General features: G+C 47.5%; 2 protein-coding genes, 1 long non-coding RNA gene and 1 pseudogene across 4 annotated transcripts; 3 read left to right on the forward strand and 1 right to left on the reverse strand.

The window, feature by feature from the left end:
* Positions 1-92: 92 nt before the first annotated feature.
* Positions 93-16,988, forward strand: LOC117183705 (probable ATP-dependent RNA helicase DDX27; annotated as a pseudogene).
* LOC4803573 (Dead-box helicase Rs1) lies at positions 134-3,043 on the forward strand. Its single transcript, XM_001360243.4, has 5 exons — positions 134-275; positions 356-1,180; positions 1,387-2,119; positions 2,177-2,729; positions 2,792-3,043. The coding sequence occupies exons 1-5, from the start codon at positions 183-185 to the stop codon at positions 2,943-2,945; spliced, it is 2,358 nt and encodes a 785-aa protein (XP_001360280.2). The 5' UTR covers positions 134-182; the 3' UTR covers positions 2,946-3,043.
* LOC26533633 (uncharacterized) lies at positions 2,941-12,338 on the forward strand. 2 transcript variants are annotated; one of them, XM_033378548.1, is made up of 5 exons: positions 2,941-3,848; positions 3,913-4,461; positions 4,527-4,856; positions 11,710-12,080; positions 12,117-12,338. In XM_033378548.1, the coding sequence occupies exons 1-5, from the start codon at positions 3,795-3,797 to the stop codon at positions 12,247-12,249; spliced, it is 1,437 nt and encodes a 478-aa protein (XP_033234439.1). In that variant the 5' UTR covers positions 2,941-3,794; the 3' UTR covers positions 12,250-12,338. The 2 variants fall into 2 exon arrangements, with proteins under 2 accessions (XP_033234439.1, XP_033234440.1); XM_033378549.1 differs by having other exon boundaries at positions 11,710-12,203.
* Positions 4,435-5,676, reverse strand: LOC117183708 (uncharacterized). The gene is made up of 3 exons (XR_004468846.1): positions 5,537-5,676; positions 4,914-5,470; positions 4,435-4,845 (listed from the first exon to the last, which is right to left on the reverse strand). It is a non-coding gene; the product is annotated as an uncharacterized lncRNA (long non-coding RNA).
* Positions 16,989-17,860: the final 872 nt, after the last annotated feature.

Raw genomic sequence — 17,860 nt, forward strand, 5'->3', positions numbered from 1 at the left:
ATATTTCACGGAAGATCAAAAACGAATATGTTAAATATATCTGGAGTTCGTCAGTATATTTACGGTTTATTTTGAAAATGAGACGGTATATTTCGGTATATTTCTGAGGGTCATACTGGTTGTGAATTATAAACACGCGGTTCTGAAATTTTTCAGAATTTTAAAATTTTTTTTGGTGCAAAATGGGTGCAACTAAGAATTTAGACCTGATTGGCACCATTGAAGATGATGCCGAGGTGGAGAATCTATCCGAGGACTCTGATGCCGAAGTGGAGGTGAGAAAACACGATATATTTTATCCCTGAATGAAAACTGAGACACTCCACAACTTTCTCTCACCCGTCGGCGCTCACAGTATCAACCCACAAAATTGCGACACAAGAAGGTAACAGAGTTCGAGAAGGGTTTCGAGTTTGTGGGCTCCGTTAAGGAGTACAACCAGGACACCTGGGACGATCTGATGAAGTATGTCAAGAGGAAGGCACGCACAAAGACAGATGACAAGATTGCAGCCCGTCTGCAGAAACGTGGTGGAGCCGAGGCGGTGGCCGCCGAGCAAAGTGATGAGGACGAAATAGACCTTTCTGAGGATGAGCTCCAGCACGACAATCTGCGTTTGCGGGAAAAGAAGCAAACCAAGAGCAAGAAGAAGAAAAAGGCCGAAGAAGAAGATGAGGATGAGGGTGAAAAAATGCAATTTGACGACACTGTGGAGGGCAACGAGCAAATCACCTCCTTCTATCAAATGAATCTTTCGCGTCCCCTCATGAGGGCCATCGGAGTACTGGGCTACATCTACCCCACGCCCATCCAGGCCTCAACGATACCGATTGCCCTCTTGGGCCGGGACATCTGTGGCTGTGCTGCCACTGGTACGGGCAAGACGGCAGCCTATATGTTGCCCACACTGGAGCGTCTGCTGTATCGGCCACTCAATAACAAGGCCATCACCCGTGTCCTGGTTCTGGTGCCCACCCGTGAGCTGGGTGCCCAGGTCTATCAGGTGACGAAACAGCTCTGCCAATTCACAAGCATTGATGTGGGATTGGCCATTGGGGGCCTAGATGTGAAGGCACAGGAGGCTGTGCTGCGTCAGAATCCAGATATTGTGATAGCCACTCCTGGACGTCTTATAGATCACATCAAAAACACGCCCAGCTTTACCCTGGACTCCATTGAGGTGAGCTTATCCCCAGATATTCGATTGATCTTTCTTACTATTACTATGATGAATGTCCATCCTTGCGCTCTGAGCTCAACCCTGGGCAAAGCGGATAGCCTTGGTACTTGCAACTGCGCGGCAGATGCAAGCTGATCAGAGAGAGATTTAAATGAATATTCCCCATTTATAGTCAACGTCTAATTAGGTTTATTCTTGATTTACAGGTTCTCATCCTGGACGAAGCTGACCGAATGCTGGACGAATATTTCGCAGAGCAAATGAAGGAGATCATCAATTCCTGTTGTAAGACGCGCCAGACCATGCTCTTTTCGGCCACGATGAGCGAGCAGGTCAAGGATTTGGCTGCCGTCTCGCTAGACAAGCCTGTCAAGGTCTTTGTAAACAACAATCAACAGGTGGCCTTTAATTTGCGGCAGGAATTCATACGCATACGCGAGGACAAGGAGGGAGATCGCGAGCCCATTTTGGCCAGCTTAATTTGTCGCACATTCCACGATCATTGCATGGTTTTTGTGCAGACCAAGAAGCAGGCCCATCGCTTGCACATCCTGTTGGGTCTGCTGGGCATAAGGGCCGGTGAGCTCCATGGAAATCTGACCCAGCAACAGCGTTTGGAATCACTCAAGAAATTCAAGGAAGAGCAGATCGATGTCTTGATCGCCACAGATGTGGCAGCTCGTGGTCTGGACATTGTGGGTGTGAAGACAGTCATTAACTTTGTGATGCCCATTACGACAGAGCATTATATCCATCGTGTGGGCCGTACAGCGCGTGCCGGTCGTGCCGGTATCTCCGTCTCGTTGGCTGGTGAAAAGGAACGCAAGATTGTCAAAGATATTATCAAGAATGCCGAGAGCACCATTAAGAATCGCATTATTCCACCAGAGATTATTGAGAAGTATCGCAAGAAGCTGACTGCCCTGGAGCCAGAGATTCGTGAGTTCAAAAATCCAGTTATGATTTACCCTTAGACCCATCATTGATTCCATTCAGAAAACATTCTCGACGAGGAGCAGGCCGAGCGTCAGCTCGCCAAGACAGAGCAGCAACTGTCCAAAACCGAGCGTAAGCTCTTGGGCCAGACAAACGACAAACGCGGCTGGTTCCAAACAAAGCAGCAGCGTGAGGATGAAAAGAACCGACTCGCACTGACCCCAAGTGACGAGGGCAAGACAGCTGGCGGCAAGGGCAAGGGTCACGGCCCGAACGCTGGTAAACGCAAGCGACCCGAATACGGCGGTGATGGTGAAGATGGACCGCCTGTCAAGGAGCTGGATGCCAAGCGCCACAAGAAAAAAAAAGAGGAGCCGAGGAAAAAGACGCCTGAGCAGATGGCTAAGGAGCGGGCCATGAAAGAAATCGAGAAGGTGTCGCTGGTGCGGGCCAAAATGTCCAAGCTCCGCAAGCGCCCTGGGAAGCTAGGGGCAACTGAACCTACCAGATACGGGTCCAATGCGGCGTCCAATCAACCTAAGCGGCGCGGCCCTCAATCGGCATTCACCAACGATTTGACCGATGTCAGTCGGGGTGGGGCATTGCGATTGAGGTAAGCACATATATAATTGCATTTAAAGATAATTCCATTAACGCATTTACCTTCAAAACCAGATCCGAGGCTAACCGCCACAAGAAGATGACAAAGATTGCGGCCACGAAGAAGGTCAGCACCGTGAAGCTGACAAACAAGGCGGGCAAAAACAAGTTCAACAAGGGAAAAAGCTTTGGCGGACCTCGCTTCCAAAAGAAGGATAAAAAGAAATAGTTATACGCTTACCTTATCAAAGCGAATACACAAATTAATCTAAGCTGTCTTAGATTGTCTACAAAAGAACTCAATATTTTTCTTATGCTTTATGGTGGCACCGAACTGTTTTATTGAATTGGAAACCCTAATCTTGGCTTCCAGCTCTGCGTTCGACGAAATTATGTGCCTGTCCTCCTTGGCGCCCAAGCCTGCAGCAGCTGATATCTGTCGCTCTGCGCTGGAGCTGGGCAAGTAAGTCCGCCACATAGACAACAGCAGGATTAGCGCTCTTTGCCCGTGTCCTTGTACAACAATCTCTTACATTGAGTTTAAGGTGTGACAAGAATTATTATAATGATCCGATCTGATCCAGATTCGGCAATCTGGTAGATATGGTCAATGATTCTGGGTTTTCGGGTTGTGGATGCAACAGGGCGAAATTTTAAACACACTTGTAGCAGTGTGATACCACAGGAGTCTGGATACAATAGTTTGTTGCTCTAGGTATTATAGCCTTTGAGATATCAGCTAAGCGTTCATCGGGACGGATAGACAGACATAGCTATATCGACTCGGATATTGATGCAGATCAAGAATGTATATAAGCTATCCACCACAAAACTAATACATTCCTTAGCTCTTCGGGTGCTGGGTGTAAAAACTTGACTGGTTGTCAAAATCAGAAATCAACTCATTTGTTAACTTTTCTTTTCCACAGCATGCCCTGGCAATTATGTTGCTCCATACCATACAATATAGTAGAGAGCGTAGACTCAAAGTGTTATAAGTATTTTTAATTTTATTTGAAATTTGAAAAAAAAAAAATAAAAAAAATTTTTAGTATTACAAATTTGTAGTCTGCGAAAAATGTGGAAAATGAATTTGTACTCTGTGCTGTGCGCTTTTTGCCTCCTGTTTGTTGTAAGTACTGAAGTCGCTATTATTTTTATTTCTGATGAACACTCTACAACACGAACAATCCCAGATGATCCATCGACGACATGCCATACTAGCAGTGCCGATCCACAGTGTGCAGGGTCCTCGAAGCTCGAACGAGTCGTCGCTGCAGGAGCCCCACGTTGATTCTGAGCATCCAAAGATAGTCGAGTCTATCATAAACCCTAGACAGGCACAAGCATTGGGGTCCGGTTCGAACATGGGACTGTCTACGGGCCTTGGCAGCAAATTCTCTTCGAAAGTGAGAAAAAATTCACCGATGATGATCAGTGAGCAGCGAGAGGCCAGCGGTAAGCAACGGCGACTCCGAGCTATAGAAGATCTTTTCGCTCGAACAACGACGCGGCCCAAGGAGCTAACCATACCACTAGCACGCGGGATTGTGGACAGCATGGGCAGGCGAAAGAGCAACTATTGGACTGTCACCTACGGCGATGTGTGGAGGGACACGCGTCTCGTCGACTCTTACCTGAGCCGAGCCCCCCGTATCCACTTGGTGTCGAATCCACTCGTAAACTACTATCCCGACGACAAGAGACTCGCTACCGTGTGCAAGGATAAATCGACTTTAATAAGTGTTAGGGGACTTATCACGTTCAACTGGACAACCGAACGTATATACAGCAAGGTCTTCGTTTACAGGAAAATTCACGCTTCGAGGGAATGGGCGTCAGGCATGTTAGACTTCTTTTGCCACGTGCCAAGGAAAGAACATGCAGGATATTTGAGAAGAGAGACCACAGTCCTAGAACATTTGAGATGCACCACACTTGCCTTTCACAGGATGTCAGACATGATTCCAGGGTACCATCTCCAGAATTGGTGATACCACATGAGTCTGGATACAATAGTTTGTTGCAGATGAATAATGTATGTATATTAGTTATCCACCACAAAACTAATATATTCCTTAACTCTTCGAGTCCCAGCAATCGGAGAGCAGGGCGGCCGATATGCAAAGCTGTAGAAATGGTGAGTAGGATATTGTTAGTTTAAGAATTTGGGCAGATATCGTGTCTTTCCACTCACCTTGTTAATGGGACACTGAAACTCTCCTGGCCGCTTGCAGCAGTCGGCCTCAACGTGGACATTGCGACAGTTTTCACAGGTGGTACCATCGCAGACCAGAGCCTTGTCGCTGCCCTCGGCTGTCAGCTGAACTAATCCGCCGGGCGATCCTTTCGTCACAGCGCCAGAAGACGGATATACAATCGTTGTTCATGTCACTACTCCCGCCACTTAAAATTATCTGGCCGGACACACGCTGTAGTTCTCCTTGTCCTCCAGTAGCATCAGATGCTTGGGGCACGAGCAGACGTCGTGAGTACTGCGTGTCCCGCTGCGTGCCCCGCTGGCTATGCAGATGTGGGAACACTTTGTGCGACTGTGAAGACAATTGTGATTGCGCAGCACTTTCGCACCCGATGTCCACACGGCACTGATGTCGGTGAACTGCGACAGACGCTGCAGCTCCGCAGAACGACGTTCTCCGTTGACAGTGATCCGCTCCATTCCGGTCTTGTCATCCAGCCAGTACACAAATCCCCCCAAGGCGGCATTGTTGTTCACCGGAAACAAGGGTTTTCCTGTAGAGAGGGAATAGGAGATTAAACATGAATCCAGAGGGTCGGGTCCCCATATTGGTTGCTTACTTGTTCTTTCCTTTAAGGTCTATCACATCGATTCGCTTGCCATGGGCATAGTAGATCTTATCGGACTCATTGCCATCGACTCGGGCCTGAGTGGTGGCCTGATGGCTGCCGACATCTGTCGAGAGGAGCAGACGCCTCGCCTTCATGGCAAGCACGTCAATGTTGCGAGGCTTCTGCGAGTTCGCCAAAGAAGACTAAAGAGGAAACTTTTTAGAACACAGCTGAATAGGCGAGAGAGCTTCACTTGGGCACGGATATTCTTGCCGGACAGCGGCAGCGGCACATTCAGGCAGTCTGTCGTAGCTGTGGGGGATGCAGGGCACGTTCTTGGCGAGGCTGCGGCTCTGGCCTGTCTGGATCAATGTCTCCTGTGCTCCAGTCGCTCCATTACACGTAGTCCTAGTTGCCAGCCAGTGTCCGACGCTTCTTGCCATCCAGTAGAGGCGTCTCGTCTCTTGGTCGAATATAAGCTCCGGGCCATGATTGCTTGCAGCTCGGATTCGTGCATCGTGACGCGGCGTATGGAGTCCGAGGCGACTCTGTAGATGTACATGTAGTCGCGACGCGTCTCGAGGACCAGGGAACGCGGCTTCTCCACCCCCTTCCACAAGAGCACGCGCCGGCTGCTGCCATCCAAGCGGGTGATCTCGATGAGACGAGCCTCCGCATCGGACCGACGCGAGAACAGGTCCCATTTCCCACGTCTTTCCTTCGCACCAGACGCCAGAATCCTGAAGATGCCGGTGTCCCGACGCCAACCAGTACTTGTTGCCATCCAGTAAAGGCGTCTCGTCTCCTGGTCGAATCTGAGCTCCCGGCGTATGGAGTCCGAGGGGAGGGGGGCGACCTCTGTCCGGCTGTCCACTCCTTCCAGGATGCGCGCCCTCGGCGTTGTCCACTCTGCACAGGAATTTTCCTTTGAAACCAGCTGTTCGGCTGCACCAGCACCCCCTCGGCACCACGGCACCCCTCTGGCCAACGGCCTGCAAACGGCGTCCTAAAGTACCATCAAAAAACAATTGCAGCTCTGGTCACGTTAACCAGCTGTTTCTGGCAGTGCTGGTGGTGTGACCAGAGGATGCCAGTCAGTGTGACCGCAAAGGCATCGAATTGAGCCAAAAATAATATAAATAATAATAAATCAAGTTAAAGAAAATAGATAACTTTTCTGCCCATCCATATTGCGTATTTGTTTGGCTTATAAATTTTTCGAGAATAAATTAATTAAAAAAGTTCACAGCAAAAAAACGGAGAACGGTCACACTGGCACCGACTTGTGCGCTCCTGATTTTTAAATAATAAATTCATTATTAAAAATATCAACAAAAGTTTAATAATAATTGCACTTGATAATAATAGCAAAATACCACCGACGTATGTCATATCGCGTTTTGCATTGAAATATCTCGAAATAAACAACAAACCACCAAAAAAATACAAATCGCCCTCGGCGAACAAAAACAACAAAAAACGCGGGAACGCAGCAGCAAAAACAAAATCTGTAGTCGGCATTTTCATGAAATCAGTTTAAGCACCTGGATCCTGAGAAGCATGGCAAACAGAGGAAAGACAAGGATGGCCACGGAGAAGGCGACGGGAGTCAAAATTCGCACGGAAACGCTGAAGAAAAGGGAAGGAGAAGCTAAATCCGCCATGCGGGTAGGAGTAAAAATGGCGGCAAAAACGGCTCCGCAGCTTTTGGCTTCTAAACTGTTGTGCAAGAAACCAAACTTGTCGACGAACGTGTCGACAAACATGTCCACGAACACGGCAACAAGCATGACATCAAACATCTCTACGACGAAAGAGAGAGAGAAGACTGACGCGGTTTGTGTGGCTTCTGTGAGTACGAATAACGGAAGTAACCGCAAAATCATCGTTAACAAGTATTATGAGGGGCATAAAGGTCCATACATTGTTTGTATCGACAAAATGAGTGCGAATAATGCCAGAATTGCTATAAACCAGTTTGATCTATCCGATCTGCTGCTGAAACAGGGCATTAGCGATATCGAGGAGGTTGCTAGAATGGGCTATGGCAGGTGCAAGATTGTGTGCGGGTCGGCGGAATGTGCAAACGGGCTAGTGGAAAACAGTGTTTTCGCTGCTCAAGGGTACTCAACCCGAATCTTTAGGCACTTCGTCCAAAAAGCAGGACTAATTTTTGGGATCCCCGGGCACTACTCGGAGGAACAGCTAGCGGAGCTTGTAACCTCGGATATCCCAATTGAGGAGATAGTTCGGATTACGCGAAGGGATAGAGCATCGGGAGAACGTGTACCTACTGGCAGGGTGAAACTCTGGTTCAGAGGAGAGCAGTTACCAGCCAAAATCAATTTTCTATATTCTAAAGTAGAAGTGAAACCTTTTGTTCAGCTTAATCAATGTTACAGGTGTTTTAGGTTTGGCCATCTGGCGCAGCATTGCAAGAGTGGAGCGAAATGTTTCAAATGCGGACAAGATCACAGCAGAGATGTTATCTGCTCAGGGCTGGTCTGTGCTAACTGCAAGGGGGAACATGCTGCCACCCACCCGCAGTGTGAGGCCAGGAAAAAAGCGTTCGCCATTCAAAAGTGTATGTCACTGGAAAACCTAACTAGAGCTGAGGTCAGGGCTAGATATCCGATCCTTTTTGATAGAACTGCCCCTGACCCAAGGGATCAAGGGGAATTTCCTAGACCCAGTTGGCAATCTAGCCGCCCCCCTGAATTCTTGAATAACAGCTTAGAGTCCGCCAGGGAAATTCATTCTGTCACCTCTTTCGCGGAAGTGACCAAATCCAATAGGGTTGCCGCCCGGAACGCAGAGGCGGCCAAGGCAGCAGCCAACATGGCAGAGTGGAAGAACTCAATAAATTCAGAATACGTCCAATTGAGCGAAAAATTTGTGAGATCTTCATCGGTGGCATCTTCTCTGGCCCAGGATAAGCTAAACGCACTAGGAGCCAAACTCACAGCGTTCCTGATTGATCCAAACAACATCATTAAAGGGGATTCTTTAGCGAATAAATTTATTAAGGAAATTAGAGAATTTGTCAATGCTTCCAACGCAGAACTAGATAGGTGTCAGATTGCCCAAGGGATGGCAGTTGGTTCTCAAAACATCCAACAATGAAGATTCTTCAGCTAAATATTCAAAGTCTGACACACAACAACAACAAACAGCTCCTCTCAATGTTCCTAGACAACAACGCAATAGATATTGCCATCCTCTCAGAGATTTGGGTGTTGAATAACGCGGACTGCAGCATTTTAGAATATAACTTTGTCTGCAGGCCCAGAGTGGACGGCTACGGCGGGGTTGGCATCTACGTCAGGAAAAACATTCAATTCAGCATTTTAAAAATAGAGAACGACTTGGAAATTTTAGGAATAAAAACATTAAACCTCAAGAGCAACTTCAATATTTTTAGCATATATGCACCGCCATCAACAACAGTTTCACAGTTTAAATCGGGCACAAAAAAGTTTTTCGAATTCGCGGCTTCGCTTGACATACCCTCAATAGTGGGCGGGGACTTCAACGCTAGGTCTTCTATCTGGGGAAGTCCGATCTGTGATCGCAAGGGCCGCAGCGTTGAGAATTCCACCCGGGAGGCCGGATTTATCTGCCTAAACGACGGTTCGCCAACCTTCTCCAGGAGCCCATCTCAATTCTCCGCTCCTGACCTTTCTTTTTCGAACTACAGAAATGGAACTATTAACTGGCAAGTCCTCAAAACAAAAATTACGAACAGCAACCACTTCCCAATTGTATTATCAGTGCAAGGCCTAAATGTCCCCCTCCAAGGCAAGAAGATCCTTCACAACAGAATAGCCCGGATTCTGGGTGCAAGTGATTTCTCAAATCTGGAGGAGCTCAACGAAAAGGTGAAATCCCTGACCTTAAAAAACACGGTCACATTCCCAAGCAAGAACAAGTACGTTGCTAAGAAATGGTGGAACGAGGAAACGGAAAAACTTTTTCGCGTGAGAAACGCTTGCAGGCAGAAATTTTACCTCACCAAAAAATTGGCTGATGCCAGAGCAACTTTAGAAGCTGACAAAAAGCTACAAAACCACGTAAAAAATCTTAGAAAGCGCAACTTTTCCAAGTTCATAGAAGACGTCTCCTCATCGCCATCTATGTGGAGCAGGGTGAAGAACATAAAAAAATACGGACATATTAAAAATGTAGGGAACAAATGGACGTACGAAGATGACAAAAACTTTCTTAATATGGTTAAAGCAACCCCATCCACGTCAAACAGTAGACCCCCTAAGAAAATTCCTGCCCCTTTGTTAGGACCAGACGACCCGGAACCCCTGGAACTGGAAGAATTCCTGGCCTTCCTAAAAACCAGGAACCCCAACTCGGCTAGAGGCCCTGATGGCATCTCGTTCAGGATGCTTCAAACGCTACCAAGTGGGAAAAAGCAAGACATTTTTGGAATTATAAATAAAGTATGGCTGAGTGGCGTCATCCCTGAAGTCTGGCGCAGGATAAAAGTGGTACCCATCCCCAAGAAGAATGCAGACCCTACTTCCTTCCAAAACCATAGGCCGATTTGTTTGATTAACACGCTGTTCAAATCCATAGAGGGGTTGATAAAGTTGAAGCTGCACGAGCACATAGCAAACTGTGACCTGCTGCCGGACAGGTCCTATGCCTTCAGGAGAAACAGGTCCACGGCTCTCTGCATCAACGACCTTATCAACAAAGTTCTGGCGCTGAAGGCGAGGGGTTGTCAGGTTGTCGCAGCCTGCCTGGATTTACAAAGAGCGTTCGACTGCGTAAGAGTGGACACACTCGAGCACAGGATGAGGGATATGCGGTTCAATACAAGCCTCACGGCTTGGATCTCCAGCTTCCTTAACAAACGAATCCTCATAAAGGGCAAAAGCGAGGTAGAGGTGAACAGAGGTGTTTGCCAGGGTAGTTGTCTCAGCCCAACCCTTTTTAACCTTTACACAGCCGAACTACATGATATTAACAGTCATAACTGCTTACTGTTTCAGTATGCTGATGACTTTTTCATAGTATGTTTCCACAAAGACGTATCCATTGCGAAACGGGTGCTGGAAGACAGTATAGATAAGTTCGAGGAAAAATGCAATAGGCTAAACCTGTCATTCAATCCGGCGAAGTCTAAAGTGATTTACTTCAACAATCGTAGAACTGCGCTAAATATCTCGCATCAGGGAGTTGAAATCAGACAAGTAGAGCAGATCAAATACCTAGGCAGGACTATCTCAGCAAACAACTCAGCCTCTGGTCACATTGATCTGGCCATCTCGGAATCGAACAGAAATTGTGCGTTTCTCAGATTACTCAGCGGGTGTCACTATGGTGTCAGCCCCAAAAGAGGGCTTATATTTTACAAGGCATTTGTCAGAAGTAGGCTAGAGTACGCGTGCTCATCATTCTGCAACCTGTCCAAATCTGCCTTGGCCAAAATCAAATCCCACTGCAACCATCACCTCAGAAAGTCCCTGGGTCTGATAATCTGCACTCCCGTTCCTATCATATACCACATGGCAGGAGAACTTCCCCCGGACTACAGGATGAGATTCCTGGCGGCGAAAGAGTTGGTTAAGGTGTTTGCATTTAATCTCCCAGCAAGTGAAACAGTGTCAGCAAATAGGGATTTAAACACGGGCTACGCTAAGGCATATCGGGAGTTTGGCAGCATAATAGACAGAGTTGAGGTTTTCGAGAACACAGCTTCATTTTGCAATAAAATTAGCTCCGACTTAGAATTTTTCAAGGGCTCTGCACCCAACAAGCACGCTATAGACCAGGCAGGTATCATGCTGCTCCACGGGGAAAAGAAGGATCAGCTGACGAAGGGGGGTTTTGAAATCTATTACACGGATGGGTCAGTCGCCGATGGGCATTCCAGCGCCGCTTTCCTGCACGATAGGACAGGTTTTTTAGATAGCTATTACACGCACAAAACCCTTTCCTCGTTGTCCGCCGAGCTCCTTGCTATCGAGAAGGCATTGGACCATGCTATTTTGTACAATTTTCCTCGTGTCGCGCTCCTGACAGACAGCAGAAACGGGGCCCTCATTCTGGCGAAGAACATTCAGGATAACTCTATCGCCTACAAAATCAGAGAAAAGATCCAAAAAAATCCACATCTAAGAACTGTAGAGGTTCACTACATTCCCGGACACGCTAACATCCCTCAGAACACTTCAGTCGACGCAGCAGCCAAAGAAGCCCACAGACGAGGAAAATACACAGTGGTTAAATGGAACCTTAAAGACGCTATGTGCGAAATACACAGAATCCTAAAAGCAGAATGGGAGAGAGAATACGCCGAGTTTGCTAGTATCAAGCACCGTGGTTACTGCTCGCTTTTCCCCTCAACATCATCCAAACCGTGGTTCCTAAATAAAACTAAACTTAAAGCCATTGACGCTAAAAGAATCAACAGACTGCTTAGCGGTAACGCATTCGATAGGCACACTCTCGCCAAAATGCATGTAGTTCCTAGCAACATATGTGATACATGCGATAGTATCGATAACGCCTCGCATTTAATTTTCAATTGTACAAAGTACAACCACTAACCATATATACTGTATGGTTAGTGGTACAACACAACAAGGCAAAACTTCCCATCTCTAAGAAAATATAATGATATTTACAAATTCTTTGAAAAAGAAAACACCAGCGCGTACCAAACACTAATTGACTTCATCGATAAAACTGATGTAAAGCTATAAACAGCACTCCAACATCTTCTTTGACTTGGCAATTTCCACCTTCAAAAGGCGGGCGGCCAAATAATCCCACGCTACTCACGGGTAGTTTGGTAACTTAAATCCCAAAAAAAAAAAAAATAAATAAATAAAATTTTTTTTGGTGCAAAATGGGTGCAACTAAGAATTTAGACCTGATTGGCACCATTGAAGATGATGCCGAGGTGGAGAATCTATCCGAGGACTCTGAAGCCGAAGTGGAGGTGAGAAAACACGATATATTTTATCCCTGAATGAAAACTGAGACACTCCACAACCTTCTCTCACCCGTCGGCGCTCACAGTATCAACCCACAAAATTGCGACACAAGAAGGTAACAGAGTTCGAGAAGGGTTTCGAGTTTGTGGGCTCCGTTAAGGAGTACAACCAGGACACCTGGGACGATCTGATGAAGTATGTCAAGAGGAAAGCACAAAGACAGATGACAAGATTGCAGCCCGTCTGCAGAAACGTGGTGGAGCCGAGGCGGTGGCCGCCGAGCAAAGTGATGAGGACGAAATAGACCTTTCTGAGGATGAGCTCCAGCACGACAATCTGCGTTTGCGGGAAAAGAAGCAAACCAAGAGCAAGAAGAAGAAAAAGGCCGAAGAAGAAGATGAGGATGAGGGTGAAAAAATGCAATTTGACGACACTGTGGAGGGCAACGAGCAAATCACCTCCTTCTATCAAATGAATCTTTCGCGTCCCCTCATGAGGGCCATCGGAGTACTGGGCTACATCTACCCCACGCCCATCCAGGCCTCAACGATACCGATTGCCCTCTTGGGCCGGGACATCTGTGGCTGTGCTGCCACTGGTACGGGCAAGACGGCAGCCTATATGTTGCCCACACTGGAGCGTCTGCTGTATCGGCCACTCAATAACAAGGCCATCACCCGTGTCCTGGTTCTGGTGCCCACCCGTGAGCTGGGTGCCCAGGTCTATCAGGTGACGAAACAGCTCTGCCAATTCACAAGCATTGATGTGGGATTGGCCATTGGGGGCCTAGATGTGAAGGCACAGGAGGCTGTGCTGCGTCAGAATCCAGATATTGTGATAGCCACTCCTGGACGTCTTATAGATCACATCAAAAACACGCCCAGCTTTACCCTGGACTCCATTGAGGTGAGCTTATCCCCAGATATTCGATTGATCTTTCTTACTATTACTATGATGAATGTCCATCCTTGCGCTCTGAGCTCAACCCTGGGCAAAGCGGATAGCCTTGGTACTTGCAACTGCGCGGCAGATGCAAGCTGATCAGAGAGAGATTTAAATGAATATTCCCCATTTATAGTCAACGTCTAATTAGGTTTATTCTTGATTTACAGGTTCTCATCCTGGACGAAGCTGACCGAATGCTGGACGAATATTTCGCAGAGCAAATGAAGGAGATCATCAATTCCTGTTGTAAGACGCGCCAGACCATGCTCTTTTCGGCCACGATGAGCGAGCAGGTCAAGGATTTGGCTGCCGTCTCGCTAGACAAGCCTGTCAAGGTCTTTGTAAACAACAATCAACAGGTGGCCTTTAATTTGCGGCAGGAATTCATACGCATACGCGAGGACAAGTAGGGAGATCGCGAGCCCATTTTGGCCAGCTTAATTTGTCGCACATTCCACGATCATTGCATGGTTTTTGTGCAGACCAAGAAGCAGGCCCATCGCTTGCACATCCTGTTGGGTCCATGGAAATCTGACCCAGCAACAGCGTTTGGAATCACTCAAGAAATTCAAGGAAGAGCAGATCGATGTCTTGATCGCCACAGATGTGGCAGCTCGTGGTCTGGACATTGTGGGTGTGAAGACAGTCATTAACTTTGTGATGCCCATTACGACAGAGCATTATATCCATCGTGTGGGCCGTACAGCGCGTGCCGGTCGTGCCGGTATCTCCGTCTCGTTGGCTGGTGAAAAGGAACGCAAGATTGTCAAAGATATTATCAAGAATGCCGAGAGCACCATTAAGAATCGCATTATTCCACCAGAGATTATTGAGAAGTATCGCAAGAAGCTGACTGCCCTGGAGCCAGAGATTCGTGAGTTCAAAAATCCAGTTATGATTTACCCTTAGACCCATCATTGATTCCATTCAGAAAACATTCTCGACGAGGAGCAGGCCGAGCGTCAGCTCGCCAAGACAGAGCAGCAACTGTCCAAAACCGAGCGTAAGCTCTTGGGCCAGACAAACGACAAACGCGGCTGGTTCCAAACAAAGCAGCAGCGTGAGGATGAAAAGAACCGACTCGCACTGACCCCAAGTGACGAGGGCAAGACAGCTGGCGGCAAGGGCAAGGGTCACGGCCCGAACGCTGGTAAACGCAAGCGACCCGAATACGGCGGTGATGGTGAAGATGGACCGCCTGTCAAGGAGCTGGATGCCAAGCGCCACAAGAAAAAAAAAGAGGAGCCGAGGAAAAAGACGCCTGAGCAGATGGCTAAGGAGCGGGCCATGAAAGAAATCGAGAAGGTGTCGCTGGTGCGGGCCAAAATGTCCAAGCTCCGCAAGCGCCCTGGGAAGCTAGGGGCAACTGAACCTACCAGATACGGGTCCAATGCGGCGTCCAATCAACCTAAGCGGCGCGGCCCTCAATCGGCATTCACCAACGATTTGACCGATGTCAGTCGGGGTGGGGCATTGCGATTGAGGTAAGCACATATATAATTGCATTTAAAGATAATTCCATTAACGCATTTACCTTCAAAACCAGATCCGAGGCTAACCGCCACAAGAAGATGACAAAGATTGCGGCCACGAAGAAGGTCAGCACCGTGAAGCTGACAAACAAGGCGGGCAAAAACAAGTTCAACAAGGGAAAAAGCTTTGGCGGACCTCGCTTCCAAAAGAAGGATAAAAAGAAATAGTTATACGCTTACCTTATCAAAGCGAATACACAAATTAATCTAAGCTGTCTTAGATTGTCTACAAAAGAACTCAATATTTTTCTTATGCTTTATGGTGGCACCGAACTGTTTTATTGAATTGGAAACCCTAATCTTGGCTTCCAGCTCTGCGTTCGACGAAATTATGTGCCTGTCCTCCTTGGCGCCCAAGCCTGCAGCAGCTGATATCTGTCGCTCTGCGCTGGAGCTGGGCAAGTAAGTCCGCCACATAGACAACAGCAGGATTAGCGCTCTTTGCCCGTGTCCTTGTACAACAATCTCTTACATTGAGTTTAAGGTGTGACAAGAATTATTATAATGATCCGATCTGATCCAGATTCGGCAATCTGGTAGATATGGTCAATGATTCTGGGTTTTCGGGTTGTGGATGCAACAGGGCGAAATTTTAAACACACTTGTAGCAGTGTGATACCACAGGAGTCTGGATACAATAGTTTGTTGCTCTAGGTATTATAGCCTTTGAGATATCAGCTAAGCGTTCATCGGGACGGATAGACAGACATAGCTATATCGACTCGGATATTGATGCAGATCAAGAATGTATATAAGCTATCCACCACAAAACTAATACATTCCTTAGCTCTTCGGGTGCTGGGTGTAAAAACTTGACTGGTTGTCAAAATCAGAAATCAACTCATTTGTTAACTTTTCTTTTCCACAGCATGCCCTGGCAATTATGTTGCTCCATACCATACAATATAGTAGAGAGCGTAGACTCAAAGTGTTATAAGTATTTTTAATTTTATTTGAAATTTGAAAAAAAAAAATAAAAAAAATTTTTAGTATTACAAATTTGTAGTCTGCGAAAAATGTGGAAAATGAATTTGTACTCTGTGCTGTGCGCTTTTTGCCTCCTGTTTGTTGTAAGTACTGAAGTCGCTATTATTTTTATTTCTGATGAACACTCTACAACACGAACAATCCCAGATGATCCATCGACGACATGCCATACTAGCAGTGCCGATCCACAGTGTGCAGGGTCCTCGAAGCTCGAACGAGTCGTCGCTGCAGGAGCCCCACGTTGATTCTGAGCATCCAAAGATAGTCGAGTCTATCATAAACCCTAGACAGGCACAAGCATTGGGGTCCGGTTCGAACATGGGACTGTCTACGGGCCTTGGCAGCAAATTCTCTTCGAAAGTGAGAAAAAATTCACCGATGATGATCAGTGAGCAGCGAGAGGCCAGCGGTAAGCAACGGCGACTCCGAGCTATAGAAGATATTTTCGCTCGAGCAACGACGCGGCCCAAGGAGCTAACCATACCACTAGCACGCGGGATTGTGGACAGCATGGGCAGGCGAAAGAGCAACTATTGGACTGTCACCTACGGCGATGTGTGGAGGGACACGCGTCTCGTCGACTCTTACCAGAGCCGAGCCCCCCGTATCCACTTGGTGTCGAATCCACTCGTAAACTACTATCCCGACGACAAGAGACTCGCTACCGTGTGCAAGGATAAATCGACTTTAATAAGTGTTAGGGGACTTATCACGTTAAACTGGACAACCGAACGTATATACAGCAAGGTCTTCGTTCACAGGAAAATGCACGTTTCGAGGGATTGGGCGACAGGCATGTTAGACTTGTTTTGCCACGTGCCAAGGAAAGAACATGCAGGATATTTGAGAAGAGAGACCACAGTCCTAGCACATTTGAGATGCACCACACTTGCCTTTCACAGGATGTCAGACATGATTCCAGGGTACCATCTCCAGAATTGGTGATACCACATGAGTCTGGATACAATAGTTTGTTGCAGATGAATAATGTATGTATATTAGTTATCCACCACAAAACTAATATATTCCTTAACTCTTCGAGTCCCAGCAATCGGAGAGCAGGGCGGCCGATATGCAAAGCTGTAGAAATGGTGAGTAGGATATTGTTAGTTTAAGAATTTGGGCAGATATCGTGTCTTTCCACTCACCTTGTTAATGGGACACTGAAACTCTCCTGGCCGCTTGCAGCAGTCGGCCTCAACGTGGACATTGCGACAGTTTTCACAGGTGGTACCATCGCAGACCAGAGCCTTGTCGCTGCCCTCGGCTGTCAGCTGAACTAATCCGCCGGGCGATCCTTTCGTCACAGCGCCAGAAGACGGATATACAATCGTTGTTCATGTCACTACTCCCGCCACTTAAAATTATCTGGCCGGACACACGCTGTAGTTCTCCTTGTCCTCCAGTAGCATCAGATGCTTGGGGCACGAGCAGACGTCGTGAGTACTGCGTGTCCCGCTGGCTATGCAGATGTGGGAACACTTTGTGCGACTGTGAAGACAATTGTGATTGCGCAGCACTTTCGCACCCGATGTCCACACGGCACTGATGTCGGTGAACTGCGACAGACGCTGCAGCTCCGCAGAACGACGTTCTCCGTTGACAGTGATCCGCTCCATTCCGGTCTTGTCATCCAGCCAGTACACAAATCCCCCCAAGGCGGCATTGTTGTTCACCGGAAACAAGGGTTTTCCTGTAGAGAGGGAACAGGAGATTAAACATGAATCCAGAGGGTCGGGTCCCCATATTGGTTGCTTACTTGTTCTTTCCTTTAAGGTCTATCACATCGATTCGCTTGCCATGGGCATAGTAGATCTTATCGGACTCATTGCCATCGACTCGGGCCTGAGTGGTGGCCTGATGGCTGCCGACATCTGTCGAGAGGAGCAGACGCCTCGCCTTCATGGCAAGCA

This window comes from Drosophila pseudoobscura, chromosome 3 (assembly GCF_009870125.1).
Source record: "Drosophila pseudoobscura strain MV-25-SWS-2005 chromosome 3, UCI_Dpse_MV25, whole genome shotgun sequence".
Taxonomy (NCBI): domain Eukaryota; kingdom Metazoa; phylum Arthropoda; class Insecta; order Diptera; family Drosophilidae; genus Drosophila; species Drosophila pseudoobscura.

Bases quoted from the DNA above. Each gene is read 5' to 3' on its own strand.
- LOC4803573 (XM_001360243.4), top strand. From the start codon at position 183: ATGGGTGCAACTAAGAATTTAGACCTGATTGGCACCATTGAAGATGAT. The intron at 276-355 runs GTGAGAAAACAC...CGGCGCTCACAG, and splicing joins ACTCTGATGCCGAAGTGGAG to TATCAACCCACAAAATTGCG. The intron at 1,181-1,386 runs GTGAGCTTATCC...CTTGATTTACAG, and splicing joins TTACCCTGGACTCCATTGAG to GTTCTCATCCTGGACGAAGC.
- LOC26533633 (XM_033378548.1), top strand. From the start codon at position 3,795: ATGTGGAAAATGAATTTGTACTCTGTGCTGTGCGCTTTTTGCCTCCTG. The intron at 4,857-11,709 runs GTGAGTAGGATA...AACATCCCTCAG, and splicing joins TATGCAAAGCTGTAGAAATG to AACACTTCAGTCGACGCAGC. The intron at 12,081-12,116 runs GTACAACCACTA...GTATGGTTAGTG, and splicing joins TTAATTTTCAATTGTACAAA to GTACAACACAACAAGGCAAA.